Raw genomic sequence first — 20,751 nt, 5'->3', positions numbered from 1 at the left:
TCCAAGCTGGCAGGGAGCTCCTCAAACTGCCCTGAGCCCCTCAGAGAGCCACCAGCACCACCTCAGCCAAGTCTGCTGGCACCTGCTTAGGGACCCCATGCTGCTCTCCCAGCCCTGCCCAGAGGAAAGGTGACAAAGGTGACACAGGGACCACTCTCCAGCCTCCCTGTACCAGCAGGGATTAACACACAGGCCAGGGCTTTTAACACCCAGGACTTCATGCTGCTCTTAATGGGTTTTCCAAGCAGCCTCTGGGCATGGACATGTTCCTCTGCTCATTAGAGGAAACACAGTGTGAGCTTTTCCCTCCCAGAGGCAGGTTCAGAGCCCCACGTGCCTGCAAGATGCATCACCCACAGGGACCACTGAGTCCTGCCCTGCTGCTGGCCCTGAGCCTGCCCAGCAGAGCCTGGCTGGGTGAGCACACCCTGGGCTCTCCAACCCACCAAGGCTGTGGTGACACAACCAGCAGCCTGCCCCTGGCACACAGAACAGTGCCGTGCAGCTGGCCCTGGCACACAGAACAGTGCCATGCAGCTGCCCCTGGCACACAGAACAGTGCCATGCAGCTGCCCCTGGCACACAGAACAGTGCCATGCAGGTCTCACTGCCTTTCCTTGCCACAGGTCAAGCCAGACCAGCCCCAAGGCAGGGAGATTCCCTGCCAGGCAGCACCTCAGGGAATCAGATTAGGGATTAGCTCCGCAGTGACAGTGAGCTAAAACTGAGTCTCACCTTTGTTTCACCTTTCTCAGGTTTTAAAAACATCAGAACCAAGCTCCACACAAAGATCCTGCCTTTTGCAGCCTTGACACCCACTCCTGTCACTCTGCATGCACCAGAGGCACGATTCCCACTGCAAAAAGCCCAGGGGTTTTGCCAAGGCGTTTGAAAATAGAGGAACAAGCCTAGCTGGGACTGAACCCCATAAAATCAACGGGCCTCTTGCTCCCTGTCCCATGCTTTTGGTGGACCCAGCAGAAATTCAGAGGCTTTCCCATGTGAGGAAAGCTGTTCTTTGCTTTAACGACCAGTTCATCAAGTGAACTGAGCAAACAGGCTCCAAAGTTGTGTTCCTCCTGCCCCACTGCCAGCTAAGGTCTCCCCTGCCTGTTTGACAGTAATGGGTGAGGCAGGGAGATATCCCACAGTCTCCTTGAAAGCTTTTTCCATTTGACCTTTTTTAAGATTAAATCCATTTAAGCTTTTAGCAGTTTTGAGTGGTCAGAAGCCACACCATGCCCTGTACATCTTTCACGCTGCATCACAGCATTACGTTGTACTCCATTTGCTACAGGAAGCTACATTACCCTTTCCAAGGAAAAAGCATTCCTCATCTCATCCTCATGCTTTGGCTCTGGGTGGGGGCTGTCAGCAATTTCAGAATGGTTTGGAAGGGAAGGGACCTTAGAGCTCATCTCATTCCATGGGCAGGGACACCTTTCACTAGACCAGGCTGCTCCAAGCCCTGTCCAACCTGGCCTCGGACACTTGCAGGGATGGGGCAGCCACGATTTAACCGACCCAATACCCAAATCCAGCCCCTCCTTGAGGGAGGAGCTGCCGGGCGGGTGCCCCCACCCACCTTCCTCAGAGAGATTGTTCTCTTTGGTCTCCTGGTCCATCTGGCGGCACCAGCCCTCCAGGCGCTCGGTCTCTGCCTGCAGCAGCTTCAGGAACCAGAAGCCGTCCCGCCGGCAGGGCCCCGCCTGCGCCGGCTCCGACGGCGACGTGGAGGAGCTCTCGAGCCAGGGGTCAGGAGGAGGGAGAGAGGAAGGCTCCAGGGCCGGGTCGTTGTTTTCTCCATAGGAGAGGTTTCTCTTAATCTGTGAGGGCTTGGCTGGTTGCCTGGTGGAGGCATCAACACCAACGGAGTTGTTGTGCTGGGGGCACTCAGCGAGGCTTCTCTCAGATGATTTACAGCTGGAGTTATTGGGCTCCTGCGTGTCAGAGTCTGTGTCCTGTTTGGAGGACATGCTGCGGGAGTGGCTGTTCCTGCAGGGATCAAAAGCCATCGTTCAATAGCAGGGCTCAGCCTGGCTGGCCTTCCACACTGACACCAAACTCCATGGGCACAGCAGAACCCCCCTGCCTCTCCTCACACAGACACACTCACACACACTCACACACAATTACAAGGTTGCCTGCTTACTGCAGCCGGCCCTTCAGACGAGAGCCTGACGCATGACTATAATTACAGTTTGGAATTTTTTAATTTTTGATTTAATTTCAAGCTCCCATTGATTTGGCTGGTAGAGAACAAATGCTTTTTGAAGCGGGTGTGCACTGTGAAGGAAGAGCTCTCTGTGGGCCCCATTCAACATCACTCACTGGCACAAAGCAGGGCAGAAGGTCTAAGCACAAGTGGGGGAGGCACAATTTTAAAGAAAAGGAAACTGCACAAGTTGTGTCTCACTTACCGCCACTCGTCCTCTACCTGTACCCCGATGGACTGGAATTTGGTGGCTGGTGGAGGAGGCTCCTCTTTTGCCACTGGCTGAAGGCAGTCAACCTTATTGAACAAAAAAAAATACAGAGAAAAACAGACAGAAGAACTTGTGGCTGCAATCCACGTTAGTAGAGCAGGAGTGTGCACACACAGAGCATGCTGACACCATATGGGAGGGCTGGCTAAGGACGGGCATGAGGCTCCTGCCCAGCTCTGCTCCCACCTCAGGAGCAGACACAGGGCTGCATCCTGCCAGGCTGCTGTGCCAGGAGCCCTGGGCTCTGCATGGCTGGGGCAGTGTCCCTGTGCCATTCCACACAGCCAGGGACCATGGCATCCAAGGGAGTGCAGCAAGGTGATTGAGACTGACAGCAAAGCCTCTCTCCCAGGGATTGACACCCTCCATGGCTCTGGATAAGAGGGTTAGAAGGTTTTAGGAAAGAAATCCAGGTGACTTAAGAACCAGCTCAGAAAAGGAAAAGCAATGGAAGGCAGTCAGCCTCTCCAGTGGGTTTCCCTCCCCTCACTGCCCTTCAGGTGCTCTGTCCTATCAGCCTTGCTGAGAGCCCTTCCCTGTCACCTGTACTGAGCTGGCCTTGCTGTAAAGCTGATGGAGAACTTGTTCAGCACACACAGGACAGCTCAAAGCTCAGACCCTGCACCTGGAGCTGCCCAAGTTCCCCTCTGCTGGTAACCAGCACCTGGGAGAGAACCAGAGCTCACAGCCACCTGTGACAGAGAAACCTGTCCCAGAGGGGAGCACAGGCCCAGAGGATGCATTCTGCTGACTAAAGCACCAATTTACACTACTCACTGGGCTCTCATTTCACTGCTTTATCCACAGCTCTTTCCCATCTATTCCCACAGTTAAATGCTTCCAGCAAGGGAAGCATCAACCTGCTGGGAACACGGGGTAGCAAGGAATTGCACCCTCCTGCAGCCCTGGGACCATTTGACACTGCAGCAGCCCTTCCCACATGGACACCAAGCAGAAGGGCCCACCTCTCAGGGGAGAACTGTCCCTACAACCAGATGGACAAGAAGCAGAATGACTGGAAGCAACACAGAGTACAGGACACAGGCAGACCAGCAGCAGAAGGCCTCTTCAGAGGGACTCACCCAGTTAACACAGCCCCTCTGCTCTAGAAAACATTTCAAATTTGTACTAAAAGAGCTTAGTCCTTTCTGGGCTGTTAAGGGAAAGTGCTGCTGTCTCTCACCCTGGGAACACAGGCAAGGCAGGGAGTGTCCCTTGCTATTCTAAGTGAGCTCAGATGCACACCCGGTCACAGCAAAGGCACATGCTAAAGGGATGGGGCAAGGACATTCCCTGGGACAAAGGAGAACAAACTATTCCATACTTGTATTCCTATAGATGATAGCTTTCTTTTGGGGATATTCTCCACTTTAGGCTCTTCGTTAGTCAGAGTCCCTTTGTCACTTTTCAAAGTTGCATTTTTCTGAGGTAACTCTGGAGTGTCTCTGGCTGCAGTCACGACGCTGCCCCTGGTGACGCTGGGTGTCCTGGTGCTGTCCAAGCTGTCTGAGGAATTGCTGAGCCCCGACTGGCTGGTGACCTCACTCTTGTGGTCCTGGCTGTCCAGGTAGGTGTCCTGGGCTGACTCAGTGCTGCTCTGCACAGTGACAGAGATGAAGGGCTTGGACGTGGTCCGAGGTGGGACGGGAGGTGGAGTCTTTTTATATGCCACTAGGCATGATGAACCTGCAGGGACGGAGGGGGACAACGGAGAAGGCAGGAGACAGGTTGGAGGGAAAGAGATACAGTGGAAGAGAGAGAAAAAGCAGGTCAGTCACGACATCCAAGAGGAGCCTCCGAGCAGCAGCTGGAGGCAGAGGTGCAGAACCAGCCCACAGGCAGCAGCTCACGCTGGGGACCCACACCAAAGCATAGGGGAAGCCAAGGCAGAGCCAGAGCTAGCTTGCAAAAGAAGTCAAAAGGAATACCATGATGTGTGGAAATCTGGAAATGGAGAAGAGGGATAGAAAAGCCTCCCAAGAATGCTACAGGGCTTGGCAGGTGTAAGGCTCCACAGTGGGGAAATATTCTTTGGCTAAACCCTATGTTTTAGTGTCCTAGTACAGCCAAGTGTCTCAGCTCTTTGTCCCATCAGTTGACGAGTTTCAATGTCTGGATCAGGGTGATGGTTTTTCCTATAAAAATGGAAAGAATCCATAAAATTTGTTAGATGTTGATGGCAGGAACACACATTTGAAGCCCCTGACAAGCCCAAATGCTCCATGCCAGAAGAAAAGGCATTATCTGGATGCAACAGCCCAAGAGTGGCAAGGCTGCTACTCCATGGCCCCAGCTCCAAGTGGCAGCAAGGCTGGGGACATGTGCCCAGCAGACACAGAACACACATATCCCACCTGTAGGGATAGATACATGGCTGGCTGCACAAACCCAGACAGCAGCCACAGCCCCAGCCTGCTCCTGTGTCTGGCTAGCCAGGATGGAAGCCCACCAGTGAAAATACATGTAAAATACAAGTAAAATCCATGTGGATGCTGCAGCAGCCATGTTTAGGTTCTCAGTCTGCCCAGGATATACAGGCCCCAGAGGCCACAGTCCCACTGCAGGTGCTGTGCATGCAGGACAGGCTGCACTGGGCAGGGCAGGGCATGGCCAAACACACACCTGACCCCCTTTCCCCTCCTACCCCTGCACTCAGTCCTCCCCAAGTCACCAGACTCCCTTCCTTATCCTACCTCCACCCTTATCCTACCACTAGACTCTTATCCCTCCTGCCATTAAGTCCTGTGCAATCCCAAACTGCTTTTCCCCTGCACCCCATAACACATCCCAGCCCTGGCCAGCAGCCTCCTTAGTCCCAGAGCTCTGCAGTCACTGCCCACTCCACACCATTGCCAGCAGAGCCAGAGGCAGTTCTGAGCATCCCTGGGAGCCACATTCCCTGTGGGGCAGTCAGAGCTGCCCCAGGAGCCTCACTGACACACTGTGGACTCACACATCCCACTATTTACCATATTAAGAGCTAAAGCTCCACTTCAAAGGAGGACCTAAAAGGGAGGAATTACAGAGGAGGAGATCTGTGTTTCCAGCAGGGTTTCTGTGCCCAGAGATGCTGAGCAGCACCATAATGGCGCTGCTGGCAGAGGAGAAGTGAGAGGCTTGTGCAGGGCTGCCAACCCAGCTGCCTCCAGCCTGCATCTGCACAGGAGCTCAGAGAGCACCCAATGCACCCCAGTTCCCTCAAGCTACTCCACCAAGTCCAGCACAAAGTGAGCAGTGTCCTGATGGCAGGACACATCACCCTCTGCCTCACACAGTGAGGGGAGAGCACAGTCCCCCTGCCTGACGTGGACAGCAATTCCCTGGCCCAGTCTCAGGGCCTGACTCACAGTGCCCATCTCAATGGAGCAGTGTAGGAGCAGCCTGAGCAGGGCCATGGCAGCTGTGCCTACACCCCAAAACAACTCAAAAGGTTTCTCTGTCACTGCACCAGGGCTCCAGCAGCCACTGCCAGGGCAAGCCAGAGCCACCCCACCTGGCAGAGCTGAAAGCATGTCACTTGTCCCTTCACTTCAATCCCTCCACGTGGCCCCTGTTCTCCTCCAGGGACAGTGCCCAGGGTGCCCTGCTACCCACAGCCCCTGTGCCACCGTCCTGCTTGGCCAGCCCTTGGTGGCTCGGCTGGCACGGCCACCATGAGCCCAGCCCAGCTCCCCAGTGGGCACTGCCAAGGCTGGGGACAGGACACTGTCCTGTTTGCCACAGAACAGCCTGGCCAGGCAGAACAAGGGCAGGGCACAGCAGCACAGAGCTTCTGGGGCAGATCAGTGGGGTCCAAGGCCAGGAAGCCAGACCCAAAGTCATTGTCCACCTACCAAGAGACAGCACAGACACTGTTTGTGCTGCTCTGCTAAAGGGGGAAACCACAGGAACCTTGGCATGTTCCTGGGATCCCTTTGTGCCACCTGCCTTGGCTGAAGGCAGCACAGGCTTTGCTGGAAGGGAAAGGCCCAGGAGCAACAAAACACAGCCCTGTTCATGTATCTGTGCTCAAAGGGTTCACTGCCTGAGCTACTAAAGTAAGTCTAAGGCTCTAAGAAATATTGCAAATGACAAACACAAAAGGATCAGGAGCTTTGAACACCTGGGGATGCATTAGTTAGTGCAATTGCAAATTAACCCCACTGAAGCCCTCTGCAAATATAAAACAGGACTTCTGAGTGCCCAGCAATCTCAGAAACCACACCTTAGAATGGACTTCAAAACCCAAAGTCAGAGCAAGGCCCTCCAGAAGAGTCTGCACAACACTGAACCAAGGGTCAGTGCTTCCTGCATCTGTGGGAGAACACAAACCCTGAGGAAGACAAGAACATCCCAGTGCTTCCGCAGGAGAAGCAGGCAGCATTCCCTCCTGGCTCTGAGGCCAATCCCACCAGTCAGGAGCATTCCAGTTGCTGACTTGCCCCTCCAAAGGGCTACAGCTCAGCAGCCACGATCTGCTGAGGTCACAGCTTGTGCTGCAATGTAGAACTACAATTCCTGTGGGCACTGGAGCAGGGCCATCAGCTCAGTTTGCTTGGGAACATCATCCCTGCTCCAAAAAGGTGTGGAACAACAGGAGAACATGGAAGTCATGCTTAAGCTTCCAGTTTTGCAGCACACTAGGCTCTTCCTGCTCACAGGATCTTCTGAGGCTTATTTCAGCAAGCAGTTGGAATTCGCAGCATGCTGTGGATGATTGATTTTGGGGAGGAGGATGTTTGTTTATAATCTTTCCCCTGTAATTATTTTTAGGAAGCAGCATGTTTCCAAATGAGCACCCTGCACCTGCCCTCAGGGGCCTGGGCAATGCCCACAGATGCAGCCCTGGGCAGGGGAGCTGCTGCAGAGCCTCACACTGGAGAGCCCTCTGCACCCTCAAACCCAGCTGGGCACGCTGGGCTCCTCTCCCTCTCCTTCCAGAGCTGTTTGCTTCTTGGAAGACTAAAAGTAGAGCCACAAGAGGATGTGAACTCCAGCCCCAGTTCCCCCACCAGGCTGTACCTGTTCAGTACCTGGCAGCACCACCAGGATCGCAGCCAAGGGATTTGGGCTCGGATTTAAGCACCACCATTGCCCTCAAGTGTGTCTGGCCTCAAGTGCCAGTGCTCTGCTGCTATTGCTGATTCAATACAGCCTGCTGACATTTCCAATCCTTCCAGGAACTTCACAGACCTTCTCAAACCATCCTTATTTTTGTTAAATCACCTCAAAGGCCCCAGCCAGAGTCAGCTGAGGAGATGAGCTCTCCTGCCCTCAACCATCAGGGCTGGCTGCTGTCCCTGCCCTGCTCCATGCATCCCCCTTTCCCCTTGGGAAGGGCTGCAGGAACGACCTCATTTCCTCACACAGAAAGCAGAACACTGAAATAATCTCTCCTACAAGGCAAGCTCATTTGCCTTTTAAATAAAACAGCCATAGAATAATCTTGCAGCAAATGGCATCAGTGGCATTATTCCCTTGGAGATCCCAGCTGCAGGGCTTTGGGCTGGCCTTTGCCTCAGGGTGTCCTGGCTGGAAGGAGCTGCTTTGGGAGGCACTTTCCAACAGCAAAGGGAACTGGAACAGCTGCATTCCAAGTGACCTGACCTCTGATTTTCATCAGCTTCAGGAACACTTCAAGGTTGGAGCTGTAATGAACTGTAGGATGTTTTCTTTGTAGAGAGTCCAAGTGAAAATGAGCCCCAGTGACAATTCATACCCAAGACAACATGGACACATTGATTTTATAGGTCACAAGAATCACTTCAGACCTGACTGTTCTTCTGTACACTGAGGGTCAAGATACCTGCACCAGTTAGAGGCACTGCTGAGAATCCTAACCACATTTTGTTAGTCAAGAGTAAGATCATCCAAGTCAGAAATCATAGAGGCCTGGGTTGGAGGGACCTTAAAGCTCATCTTTTTCCTACCCCTGCCATGGCAGGGACACCTTCCATTGCCCAGGCTGCTCCAAGCCCTGTCCAGCCTGGCCTTGGGCACTGCCAGGGATGGAGCAGCCACAGCTGCTCTGGGCACGCTGTGCCAGGGCCTCACCACCCTCACAAGGATCATTTTCCCCCTAATATTTAATCTAAATCTCACCTCTTTAAAGCAATTTCTGCTTGTTCTATCACTATCTGCCCATGTGAAAAGTCACATGGCTCCCATGTATTTCCATGGGAAATGCCTGTGAAGTGCCACCTCCTGCTCTGACAGAATGAATGTCTTTAGAGAGCTGGAGGAGATTTAAAAGAAGTTTTATAGTGAACAAAACAACTCCCAGAAAACAAAGTCAAGTGACTGCATTTGTTCAGAGAGGCAGTTTATGGAAATGCTATAAATACCTCCTACCTCAGTGCTTTCCCTTTGTGAATCTCACCAGCAGTGATCTTTGAAAAACTACAAATCTCCCCTGGATAGTACACTGAGTAAGAGACACACACAAGAGGGCTGTGGCAGCCAGGGAAGGGCTCTGGGCCCTCACTCCCAGCTGCAGGGTGACCCCAGCAGCAGCAGCACCCTGGCACAGCAGCTCCCAGAGCATGTGCCACCACGTGCCACCTCCGTGGTGGTGCCATGGAGCCCTGCAGAGTGCCCAGCCCAGCAGAGCCCTGTAACTCTCAGATGATCCCAAGGAGCACCATGAACACTTCACCAGCTGCTTCTGCTTGTCACAGAGCTCACACACAAGCCAGGCTGTGCTTGTGAGTCAGAGGACAGAAAATGGACAGAGAATTCCCCAGGAGCTCCTCCCAGGCAGCAGCACCAGGGAAGAGCCCTCTCACCTGTTGGGAGAGCCCTGCATAAACCCAGCCCAGACACCTTGAGTACTTCTGAAGGAGGTCAGAGAAGAAACTCAACACTCCCCATCCTCAGGTCCCAGCCCAGCACGGCTGGAATGGCAGCTGGGACAAGGGCACCTCTGCAGGCTGGTCACCTCTCCCACCATGGAATCCTCCTGTTCCCAGGACAGAGCCAGGCCCTGGGCTCTGCCATGGGACACCCTGACCCCACAGGGGCTGCAGAGGGAGGAGAAGCCCAGCAGGGCCAGGGAGCACAGCAGAGGGCAGGAGGAGGCAGCAGGGACAGAGGGGCAGCAGGCTGGGGTCACAGCCTGCCCCCCAAGGCACGAGTGCCACTCCAACCACTGCAGCTGCTCCCAGCAGCTACAGCAGATGAGCAGCCCTCGCTCAGAACAACAGCCCTGGCACTTTTCCTGGCCATGGCAAGTGGCTATTTCCCCCTGAACAGCATCAATTCACTGGTGGGAAAAAAAAGCAAGAGAGGGGAGATGCCATTGCTGAGTACCCCTGCTCCCACAGGGGCTCCTCTGGGAGCAGCCTCCACCCAGCCCCTCGCTGCAGCTGCCTGGCACAGCTGGTACCCTGCACAGCTGGCACCCCACACTGCAGCTGCCCTGGCAGAGCTGGCACCCCACACTGCAGCTCCCTATGCACAGCTGGTACCCCTCACTGCAGCTGCCTGGCACAGCTGGTACCCTGCACAGCTGGTACCCACACTGCAGCTCCCTGGCACAGCTGGTACCCTGCACAGCGGGTACCCCACAATGCAGCTGCCCTGGCACAGTTGGTACCTCACACTGCAGCTCCCTGGCACAGCTGGCACCAGGCTGGCACACTGCCTTTCAGCAATCTGGCATTTCGTCACACAGAGAAATAAGTTCTTAGCTTTAAGCAAAGGGCCTCGTGCAAGCCCCCGCTGAGCAGGCAGAGGCTGTCCCAGCACTGCCACCCCTGTGCCAAGGTCCCTGCTGCCCTGGGTGACCCCCCAGGTGCTGCTGCAGGAGCACACAGCCATGGCTGGGAGAGGTTTGTCACCCCCTGCTCCTGCTCAGGTCCCCCTGCACACCCCAAAGGCTCTGCTGCAGTATTTTATCATCCATGTGTCCTTCTGGTACTTGTGTCAGGACAAAGGAACTGCCCTGCACTTGACCACTGCAGGTACAGCACGTTCCTGTGCATCACTGCAATGAAAGAGCTGGACACATCTGCACAGAAAGGACTTCAAACTCAAGGGAGCAGCTCTCAAAGTTCTCTCGGAACATCAGCTGTAGACCAACAGTAGAGCTCTCCTGCAGAAATGCACCACAAAATGCTCAGTACAGCCGTTGGTGCTCTCTGCTCAGCCGTGCCTGAGATGCCCTCAGTGAGAGCTGCAGCCCTGCTCCCCTCAGAGCCACCACAGCGTGCCCAGGGTGCTGGGGCAGCCACAGGGGCACTCAGGGCTGCGTGAGGCCCAGCTCCAACCACAGCTCCAACCACAGAGCCATCCCTGTGCTTTGGGAGGGAACTTTCACCAGAGAAGGAAAGGCTGAGGGCTGTGAACTCTTTACATGAGAGACTTTGGATTTTTCAATGATTAAGCATCATGGAGATGCTCCAATTTGGAATTCCTGAGCACAGAAATGATAATAAGCACTGATATACTGAGAACTATTACACTGGGAAGGCAAAGCAGGTTGCTTTTTTGCCAAAAAAAAGCCACTTGTAGAAGGTCACCGATTTAAAAGAAGCATGAAGCAACAGAAGACACACCCCAAGAATGCTGGGGTTAAAAATAGGGTACCTCACAGTGCTGGCTCCTGCAGATCTGGGCAGCAGGGCCTGCTGCAGTCAGCAGGGACACAGCAGATGCTGCAGGGACACCAGGCACAGGCACTCCCACAGCCAGCTGCAGCAGCTGACACTGGGGCTGCTGTGTGTGCCACAGCAGACACTGGCATTGCCCCCCACCCTCCCCAAGGCCATGTCAGGGGGTTTGGAGTGAGCTGAAGCCATGGTGAGCAGCTCCACCCTGCTCCAACCACACATCCAGCAAGTGTCCCCTCTGTCCTGAGGGCTCAGACAGGTCTGCAGCCCAGCCAGCCCAGGGCAGCACCCAAAGGAGCATTCCCTGCCCCGGGGTGAACCCATCAACAACCAGCAAGGCCCAACCATTGCCTCAAGGAGTCACCAGCTGGGAGGAGAAAAGCCATGAGCCAGGAGGAGCAGCCTGCATCTCTGGGTGGGGGTCCCTGATCCCCAGGGATCCCTAACCCTAACCCTGATCCCCAGGGATCCCTAACCCTAACCCTGATGCCCAGGGGTGGCTGCCTTGCCAGCTCAGTGCCCCTTTAGTGCTGGCACACACTTCTCCCACAGAGGGGCTGGGCTGAAGGGATGCTCCATCATCAGTTCAGCTCCTCTGCTCTGTGCTGGGCCTCAGGATGGGCTGATCCCCTCAAAACCCTCACTAATGAGGGCTGAGGCTTTTCACAATGAAGGGGTGAAGCAGCACAGCCAGTGGGAGCCCTGGCATCTCTGACCAGCACCACACTCCTGCTGTGCACCCAGCCAGGACCCTGCACCGTCCTGCCAGGTGGGCACAAAGGAGTCACCAGTGACTCCTCCAGCACAGCCAGGGCTGCCAGAGGAGCTGGGAGCCCACCAGGCAGGCCTGGAGCTCAGTCCTGGTGCCCAGGCACAGCCCTTCCCCTTCCTGCACACGGGCACCCTGCAGCACAGCAGGGTGGGCAGAGGCCTGGGCAAGGCCAGGGGAATCCTGATCTCATGGCAGGTTTTGTAGGAGTACAAAGCCCCAGAAACAGGAGCCCAGCTGGGCTTTAAGGCCACACCATTCCTCCCTGCTGGTCTTTGTGCACAGGACGCAGAGATGGGGTCCCACAGTATTAAGGAGCACCAAGTTGTGAGCCCCAGGGCTTGCTGCATCACCCACAGCTTGTCTGCTACAGACTCCTCCTCCTCCTCACTCCCAGCTCCAGGGGGCTCTGCCCCTGCCCTGAGCCCTGGCAGCACAGGGAAGGAGCAGCTCCCGGGCTGCAGCAGTGGGGATGCCAGGATGGAGGGGTTGGAACCTTTCTGTGCACACAAGTGGAACATGGGGGAACAGAGAGAACCCACCCTGCTGCTCTTCCTGCCTCTGCAGAGGGCAAGGAAGCCCTGCAGACACCCTGCCTACACATCTGCACAGGCTCAGCTCTGAACCATCCATGCCACAGAGCATTTCCAGAGAGAACAGGCACTTCCATCAGCCCCTGGCACTGAACAGGGCACAGGGACCTTCCTGCAGGTAAGAGAATGCAGGACTGCACAGACTGGGGCACACAGCCCCTCACAGAGCCTGCCCAGCACTCCCAGCACATCCCAGGACCACTTCAGACCCCCATGGAGCACAGCTTACTGACCGTGTGCCACAAGCTCCTCAGCCAGTGAGATAAGCTGTGCTGCAAGGTGCTGCCACAACGAGAGCAATCCTTTCTGCTGCTGCACTGAAGCATCATCCACTTCACCTGCCTGATGCAGGGTCCTGTGCCTGCAGCATCTCATCCAGATGTGGCAAATAAAGCTCAGCAGCAGCACAAGGAGGTGTCCACTGCACTCAAGCACACACACAGGTGGGCAGGGCAGCAGCACAAGCACACAGTGCCCAGGGCAGCTCTAACAGCAGCAGCTCAGAGACAAGAGGGACCTGCCAGCACAACAGGAGAGGGAAAACACAGCTGGAGATATGTAGAGATTGCATTCCAGAGAGTATTTCCCAGGAGTGGCACTTACTGCAGGCAGGCTCCATCCCTCCTTGCTTTTAAACACTTTTAAACATTGAGTGGCAGTCCAAAAATGTTGATTCTGTCACTCTGGAGCAGCAGGGTCTGCTCTGCCAGCTGCACTCTGAGCTTTGGGTCTGGGCTGCTTTGGGCTCTGCAGGCTTGAGTGTCTCTAGGACATGCCAGACCATGGAAGCAGGCAGAGAAGGGAACTGGGTGCCACAGGATTCCTGTCCCACAGCAGTGAGCAGCCCCTGTGTCCCTCTCCCTGCTTAATGCTGCCCTTTCTGCAAGGTTTGCCCAGGCTTACCCAGCACAGACATGGAATTAGGGCAGAAATGTGAACCAGACAGGAATTAGCCAGTGCCACCAGGTCACAGGCTGCTCCCCTATCCCTCCTCCACGTGGGATGGTTTCCAGCTGCTCTGCAAAGCAGCAAGCTGCAGGGAGGAGGGGATCTTTTGGGAGGAGACACGTAAGGAATGATGGCAAATCCTCCATGCACCCAGCGCTGCAGCCACTCCTAGTGCACTGAGGGTATCAGCATTAATCATCCATGTTTAGTGCAATTAGGGAGCCCTTGTTAGTTTTTCTCTAAGCTAGCAGTTTCTAGAATCTCCTGCAGAAGAAAGTTCCACCAGCTCATGTTGCACTGCATGAAATATTCTCTCCCTTCACCATCTCTTCAAGCACTGCCACATCACTTGGAGGATGGCATATGTGGATGCTTTTAACTCACTTCCCTGCCACTGCAGAAGTCCAGGGAATCTCAACACACCTCCTCAAAGTCACAGCCAGTCAAAATCCATCTGGCCAGAAATGGCTGGAAACCATGGCAAACCCAATCCCTTCTTATCTGTGTCAGAGCTCAGCAGTTGAAACAAGCTATTTTAGGTTATGCTGATTGCTGAAGCCCAAACCCAGTCACTCCCAAGCATCTGCTCACGTGTCCCAGGAGACATCTCAAGCTCTCCATGCACAGGCACAGAGATGCACCTTGAGCACAACAGCAGGTGCAATATCCCAAGGGCTGCCATCTCAGAAGGGTGAGAGTGCCAGCCCAGCATGGCTGAACAGCACTGATACTCCCCAGCGCCTCCCCTCAGCCCAGGCACCTCTCCCAGCCCACCAGGAACCAACCCCAGGAGTTTGTGACAGCTCCAGGAGCTGCTCCCCTGCAGCAGAATCACCCCCAAAGCTGTGGGACAACCAAACCCACAGAGGGATGCATGGAAGGTTTTGCAAACACTGCCCAGCTTGCTGAGGCATTACTGGCACATCCCCACCCATGGACAGTCCTGGAAGCAGGGTGGAGGGGTCACCATCATCTCAAGTGTGCCACTAAACATTGTTCACAGAAGAGCTGGCCAAGAGGGTGCTGAAAACACTGATGGCAGCCAGCAGCTTGTCAGCACAGAGTGTGATAACAGGAGCAGGCCTGTGCTGATGGCAGCAATCACTGAGCTCCCCAGCACAAATGGGGCTCCCAGGGAATTGCTGCATCCTCAAGAACACAAACAACCAACAGTCCTGCAGTCCACCTAAAATCCTGAGAAACTGCCCCCATCACTGCCAACAAAACCTCCCTCAAGGTAAGAATTAATTTCTCCATCACTTTGCTCAGCATCAGGATTTTTATCACAGTTTTCAGTTACTGTATCCCAAATTTTACCTGATGCAGGAAATCTGCTGCTCTCCCTTGCTCACGGGAAGATATTCCACTGTTTTAGGCAAGGACAAGCATTTAGTGATGCCACCAGAGGAGCAGCAGAGGTGGTTTTCCCAGGACATTATAAAAATCCTCCCTCCCCACACCCAGATGACGAGGGATTCTTTGCAAGCTGAAAACAAACCCCACCCTGTAGCCATGGGGCCAGGGAAAGCACACGTGTCAGCAGCTGAGGAGACAGCACTGAGCAAACTCTGCACCTGGGACATGGGAAGGCATCAGGCTGGACTCATCTCACAGTGAAAAATTGCAGCCTTTAGTCAACACACTTTCCATTTGGACAGTGGCTGTCAGGCAGCCAGCACCCAAGATTTCCATCTTCAAAGCTACAATCTTCAAGAGGCTTTAATAGCCAGATCCAGTTGAAGCTATTTCCTCCCTTAAGTATGTACAAACCAAGATGTGGCAACATTATGCTAATAGTGAAGAATCAAAGTCAAAATTGCTGGGAAACTTCTGTTGGCTGAGGCACAGGACAAGCTTTGCATGTTAGAGAAAGCTACTCCATATTCTATTTCATTGTTTAACATGGCATTATCCATAAGATTAAAAAAAATCACATGAACAAGCACAGAAAAGACTGTAGCAGGCTGCTCCCTCTTCATTAGCATTAATTTTGACAGTGGTTCAGCTGTTGCAGCACAGTCTGGTCTGATCTGGAGAGGAAGGGAAGTCTTCAGACTCAGAACAGGCAATTAAGCAAATATTCCAACCTTTTATTCCCTTTGGGTAGGTGCTAGGAAGCTTTGGAAAGCTGTGCTCATTGCCTGGATTGCCCAGGGCTCCCACCTGAACCAACCATGGAGCCTGCAGAGCACAGAGCTGCCCTCCCTGGTGACAGAGGCACACAGAGCAGCAGAGCCAGGTGTCCCCAGTGCCACCGCTCTCCCAGAGGCCAAGAGTGCCCAGCTCTGAGCACCTGAGAATTCCAAGTATCACAAGCAGTCCCTGAACAATGGGTGCCCCAAGGGAGGGGTATCCGGAGCAAAGCCAGCACTTTCTGCAACACCTCATTTCAGGCATTGAGCAGGACCGACCAGAGAGCCACTGTGCAGCCCCAGCTCTGAAATCAGAGAGCACAGCAGAGCCCAGGCCTGCAGGCAGAGCCTCGTCTGGGGCTCCAGTACCTGTGACCTACAGAGCTCCCAGCCACCACCGGGTCCTCATGTTCACAGCTTGCTCTGCTTTCCCTGCAGGCTCCAAAGCACCACACTCCTGGTTCACAGGCCTCAAGAGTCCCCAGAAGCTTTCAAGTTCAGAGCCCTGACCACCACTTAGCCACAAGTATGGGTAGCAGGTGTGGATTCAGGGGTGCAGGACCTGTTTGCCCACAGCCCAGCCCCTCCAGCCTGCAGAACCTGCCATGGAGGAATGCTGAGGATCTGAGACTCTGCAGGAAAGGGACACGAGGGAGAGGCCAGAGCCCAGCTCTGCTCAGCACAGCCAGGGAAGAGACTCAGCTCTAGGCCACACAGCTGAAGGCCCTGGTTAGTCATGCTGCTCCCATGGCACTGGGACCTACTCCCTCCTGTCCCCTGGCTGGAATTCAGGATGTGACAATGACTCCCTGGCCTTCCAAGGAGGGTTATCAGTAAAGCCCAGCCTCCAGCAACAGCACTAAACATCACCAGAGCACTCCCTGCTGCTTTCAGGAACCTGCTCACTGGGGAACAGACCATTCTCCTGCCTTGGCAGCTTTGTGCCAAAAGCCTTCTTGGCTTCATTTCCCACCTTGCTTATATTTATTCCTGTTTCCAAATGAGTGATCTTCTCTCCCTCCACTCCTTTCAACTCAGCAGTTGTGTAACTCCAGCTACAAAATAAAAACCATCCACACCAAATTCAGAAATCTCAGGGTGTTCTGCAGGATATTCCACAAAGCTTCCTCCCAGCAAGCTTTTCTCCTTCCCCCCTACACCCGTAAGCACCAAGTACCAACCAGCAGGTGAAGAGAGGCATTTTGGCTTTTCCTGATCAGTGCTCAGCACTGGATGGTAGAGGGTGAATGGCAGGATAGGTAACAAGTGATTTAGAGTGGCTTAAGGAAGGTGATGAGAATGATCCAGACAGATCATGTTTTGAAGGTGCTCCTGAAAGAGACAGCTAACACCAGAGGTGTCTTTGGAAGAAGCCACTCCTTGCTCAAGCACAGCAATGGGACCTTCCCACAAAACTGTGCTCCCTTGGTCTCCCAGAGCCTGCTGGAAAACACACCAGCCCAGCTATTCCACAGTCCAAGGAGCTCTGAACAGACCAAGGGCAGCCTTGAAAGAAGCCTATCCACAATGCTCCCTCCTCCTGCTCACCTTCAGCTCTCCCTCCCTCTGAGGCACCTGCACCCACAGCAGGCACCACAAGGAGCACTGGGGTTCTCAGGAGTGCAAAGCCCCTGCTCCAAACAAACCCTCTGTCAGGTCTGAAGTGACCTAACCAGGAAGCACAGCAAAAATGTGGGATCTACTGGACTCAGTTTAACAGAAAACATCAGTAAGGGACATTCCAGATAGGAATTTATGTGGCTCTGGTTACAGGTCTGCAGAGGTACAACCCTGCCCAAGAGCTGTGTGCCAGCCTTTGAAGGCACTGAGAGGTTCAGCAGGCTGGTGATGTTCCAACCATGTCCATGCCCATCCCTCCCCCTGCTCCCAGCCAGGTCCCAGGCAGCTCCTGCTCCAAAGCACACAGGGCAAGTTCCTCCTGCAAGGGCAGATGGAGCAACAAATCAAACTGCTCCTTGCAGACACCTCCTCACCCAACCAAAGCCAACATGGTTTTGGAAAGAACCAGCTCAAGATTTCTAATACCTGATTACCAAGAGCTGACACACCAAGGAAAAGATGGTGCCATCAGTTCTCCAGGAAAAATCCCATCTCTACACTTCTCTGAAAATCCCAGCCAAACTGCAAAGATTGCCCAAGGCTGCAGTTATTCCTCCACTTGGCCATCTCCCCACACTTGGCCTGGGAACAATTTTAGACTTGGAATGCATTACTGCATTCAAGCAGCCACTCCTTGTCATGCCAGTTGTCCAACCCCCAGACCAGCTGGAGGATGACATTCCTAGGAACAGTGAGATGCCAATCTTGGGATGCAGGGCTTTCCAGGGCAGCCACCAGCCCGGCCTCTGCTGTGCTCAGCTCCAAGGCATTGCTGAGAACAGCTCCTGTGGCCTCCCAGGACAGACTGACTGTGTCAGCTACTTGGGGGCAGTCCAGCAAGTGCTTTCACCTGAAGTGGCCTCGTGAAGCAAGAGTCACCAGCCAAAAATAACCCAAGAGTGAGCACCAGCAGAGCCCCAGAGCAGCTCTGAGCTTGTGGGATACGAGGGTGGCACCAAGGAGCAGGTCACAAACTGCCTGCTCAAGGGGTTTGCTTGCCAGGAGGAATCCTCCATCACACTATGGCAAAATGCTCCAGAACATGGTGCCACTGTGGGGGCACATGGAAGGACAGAAGGACACTGCTCTGTCCTTGTCACTGCAGGGGGGAGCACAGAGCACATCCAGGCAGGACCCTCAGCACACACAGTGGTCCCAGTGTCACCTGTACAGGGACTTGGGGTCACTTCTAATGTCTGGGACACCACATTGGGAAACAAACCCAGTGTATCCATGCTGCTACATTTTCCTGGAAAGCACTTTCAAGGAAACATCGGGGTTGTTTATGCAGCAGAGGCCCAGGCTCGGAGGAAGAGCTGCCCAGTCAAGTTTCTTGGATCTGGGCCCTGTCAGAAGGCTCGAGACAGACACAGCAGATACTGACTGAAGATGAAGGTCAGTGGAACAGGATGACTCCAGCAGACAATTCCTTTGTAGGGCTCTGGCAGCCAGGCAGCACCAGCACTGTGAACTTGCTGTCAGCAGGAGGCTGATCCAGCAGGGAGAAGTCCAGTGCTGGAAAGAGAGAGGGCTTAAACTCCCACTGCAGCCCAGGTTACTGGAGACCTGGAGCTCATCTGCAGGAATAACTGTCCTCCTCAATACACCTAAACAAGTCTGCTCTCAGCTCTGTCACTATGTGATAGCAAGTGAAAAAAAGTCCTTTATCCAACAGCCTTTCCAAGGCCAAAACCAGCCACAAATGCTTTTGGAGATTAATTAAGGGTAAACTGAAGGAGGCAAAGAAGTGGTACATCAATAAATAAGAGCACTAATTTTCACATCTGACTTCTCTTGTTTCCAAAGGCACAGAGCTGGTGAAGAGCTGGCAGATCCTGAACCCCAGTCAGAGGGGGCTGGTGCACCCCAGAAACGTGTGGGGCCCAAAGCAGCCACTGCCCCACAGGGCCCCCTCCCTGCTGCTGGGTGGGGCTCCACCTGCTCCAGGAGCATCCCAAATCCACTGCAGGTGCCAGCTGCTCTGGGATTAGCCTCTTGTGGCCTTTCAGGGAGGCACAGCAGCTCTGCCAGCCCTTCCCACAGTGGCCATTCTCCAGATGCTGTGGCACCATCACCCCAATGAATCCTGTCCTCAGGGGGGTTTCTATTCCTGTCCCAGACATGCAGCAGACACAGGATGCCTGTGAGATGACAGCAGACAGGCTTCATACCTACGAGCCCAAGGCTTGAGATGGGGAAGACAGCTCTGCATTAAAGCAGCCACAGGAAAAAAAACCTAACAATCCCCTTTTAGCAAGAGATTCAATACTAGTCTTTAGCTGTAACCACGACACAGAGCCCAGCTGAGGAAACAGAACAGCAACACATTATTTTGGATACTGCTTTGTAAACAGATGCATGGCCAGTTATCTAATTGTGGGAACATGGATGTGAGTAGGCTCGGAGGGAGCAGCAGAGCACTTGCAGGGTTATTTCACTGCAAGCTCACAGCAGTTTGCATCATCTCCACCAGGAAATTTCCATGGACTGCAATGTCAGCAGCTTTGCAGCAACATGCCTGGGAGAATCTGTGGGGTGCCACCTCCCTTGGGTACCACAGGACCGTCCCCTCCTACTCTGGCCACTTACAGACTCAACTGAGGAGACAGTTACAGGAGGTATTTCCTCAGCTAATTGCTAATTACATTAATTGGCAAGACATCTGACTCAGCTTCTCTAGAGCCTGGTGGAAGCTGGGCCTCCTTCTCCCTGTAGCAGGAATGCCTTATCCGTGGGGACAGGGTGTGACAGCAGTGAGTCACCTCAGCCACAGCAGGCCATCACAGCTGGTGCCAGCACAGCGTCCTGGCTGCACGAGGATGGGTCTCTGCCCTGGCTGCAGGAGGATGGGTCTGCCCTGGCTGCAGCAGGATGCCTCTGCCCTGGCAGCTCCCAGCAGGCAGGCAGGCAGTGCTGGCAGGGCTCCAGCACCAACACAGGTGTTCTGCACAAGGTAACACAGCCAGCATTCCTGTGATGGCATCCATGGACAGAGGGCAGCAGCCAGAACTGCAGAGCTCAAAGGAAAAACGGAAAAAATAGCCCAGGATTAGGGTGGCACAATACAGAACATAAAACTGTGCTTGCACTCTGCACTGGCACAGTGTCACAGCCACAGGGACAGCAGCAGAGCTGGCACAGCAGAGCCAGGGCCCTTCTGCTCCCACCTGCACCTGACTCCCTCAGTGCTGAGCAGCCCCTGCCCACACCCAGGGGCCACAGGGACACACAGCCCCACCCCACTGTGGGGCCATGGGGGCTCAGGTCTGAGCTCTGTTAACATCCCACTATGAGGGACAGAGCATCCAGGTAACTTCGGGTTTCTCTAGGTCTGGAACCCAACCAAGCACACCCCAATTTACAATACAAATATCAGTACTAGGTTAAGCACCAGCTGCCCTGGAAGCCCGGATGACATCCCCAAACCAGCACAGCCTCTCAGGCTGCTGTCTGGCAGCACATGTGCCTGGCAGAACAGAGTCTCCCCCAGGACTGTTCAGCTGGAGTGTCTCAGAAGAGCTCCCTGTTCAGAACTCAGGGACACAGTTCAGTGCTATGGCAGGGCTGAAGGAAACATCTCAATACAACTCTGCTGGGAGTTTTGGCCAAGCTGAT

General features: G+C 54.3%; 1 protein-coding gene across 6 annotated transcripts in view; it reads right to left on the bottom strand.

Moving 5' to 3' along the window:
• DLGAP4 (DLG associated protein 4) overlaps window positions 1-20,751 on the bottom strand; it is a 174,005-nt gene that overhangs the window by 4,714 nt on the left and 148,540 nt on the right. For all 6 annotated transcript variants that reach the window (XM_058036413.1, XM_058036412.1, XM_058036414.1 and 3 more), the window contains 3 exons: window positions 3,811-4,172; window positions 2,421-2,512; window positions 1,586-1,995 (listed from right to left, as the gene is read on the bottom strand). In XM_058036413.1, coding sequence (XP_057892396.1) covers window positions 1,586-1,995; window positions 2,421-2,512; window positions 3,811-4,172 — 864 coding nt within the window. The remainder of the gene's footprint in view (window positions 1-1,585; window positions 1,996-2,420; window positions 2,513-3,810; window positions 4,173-20,751) is intronic.

Source organism: Melospiza georgiana, chromosome 17 (genome assembly GCF_028018845.1).
Source record: "Melospiza georgiana isolate bMelGeo1 chromosome 17, bMelGeo1.pri, whole genome shotgun sequence".
NCBI lineage: Eukaryota > Metazoa > Chordata > Aves > Passeriformes > Passerellidae > Melospiza > Melospiza georgiana.
This window is presented reverse-complemented; position numbering and strand designations above follow the sequence as displayed.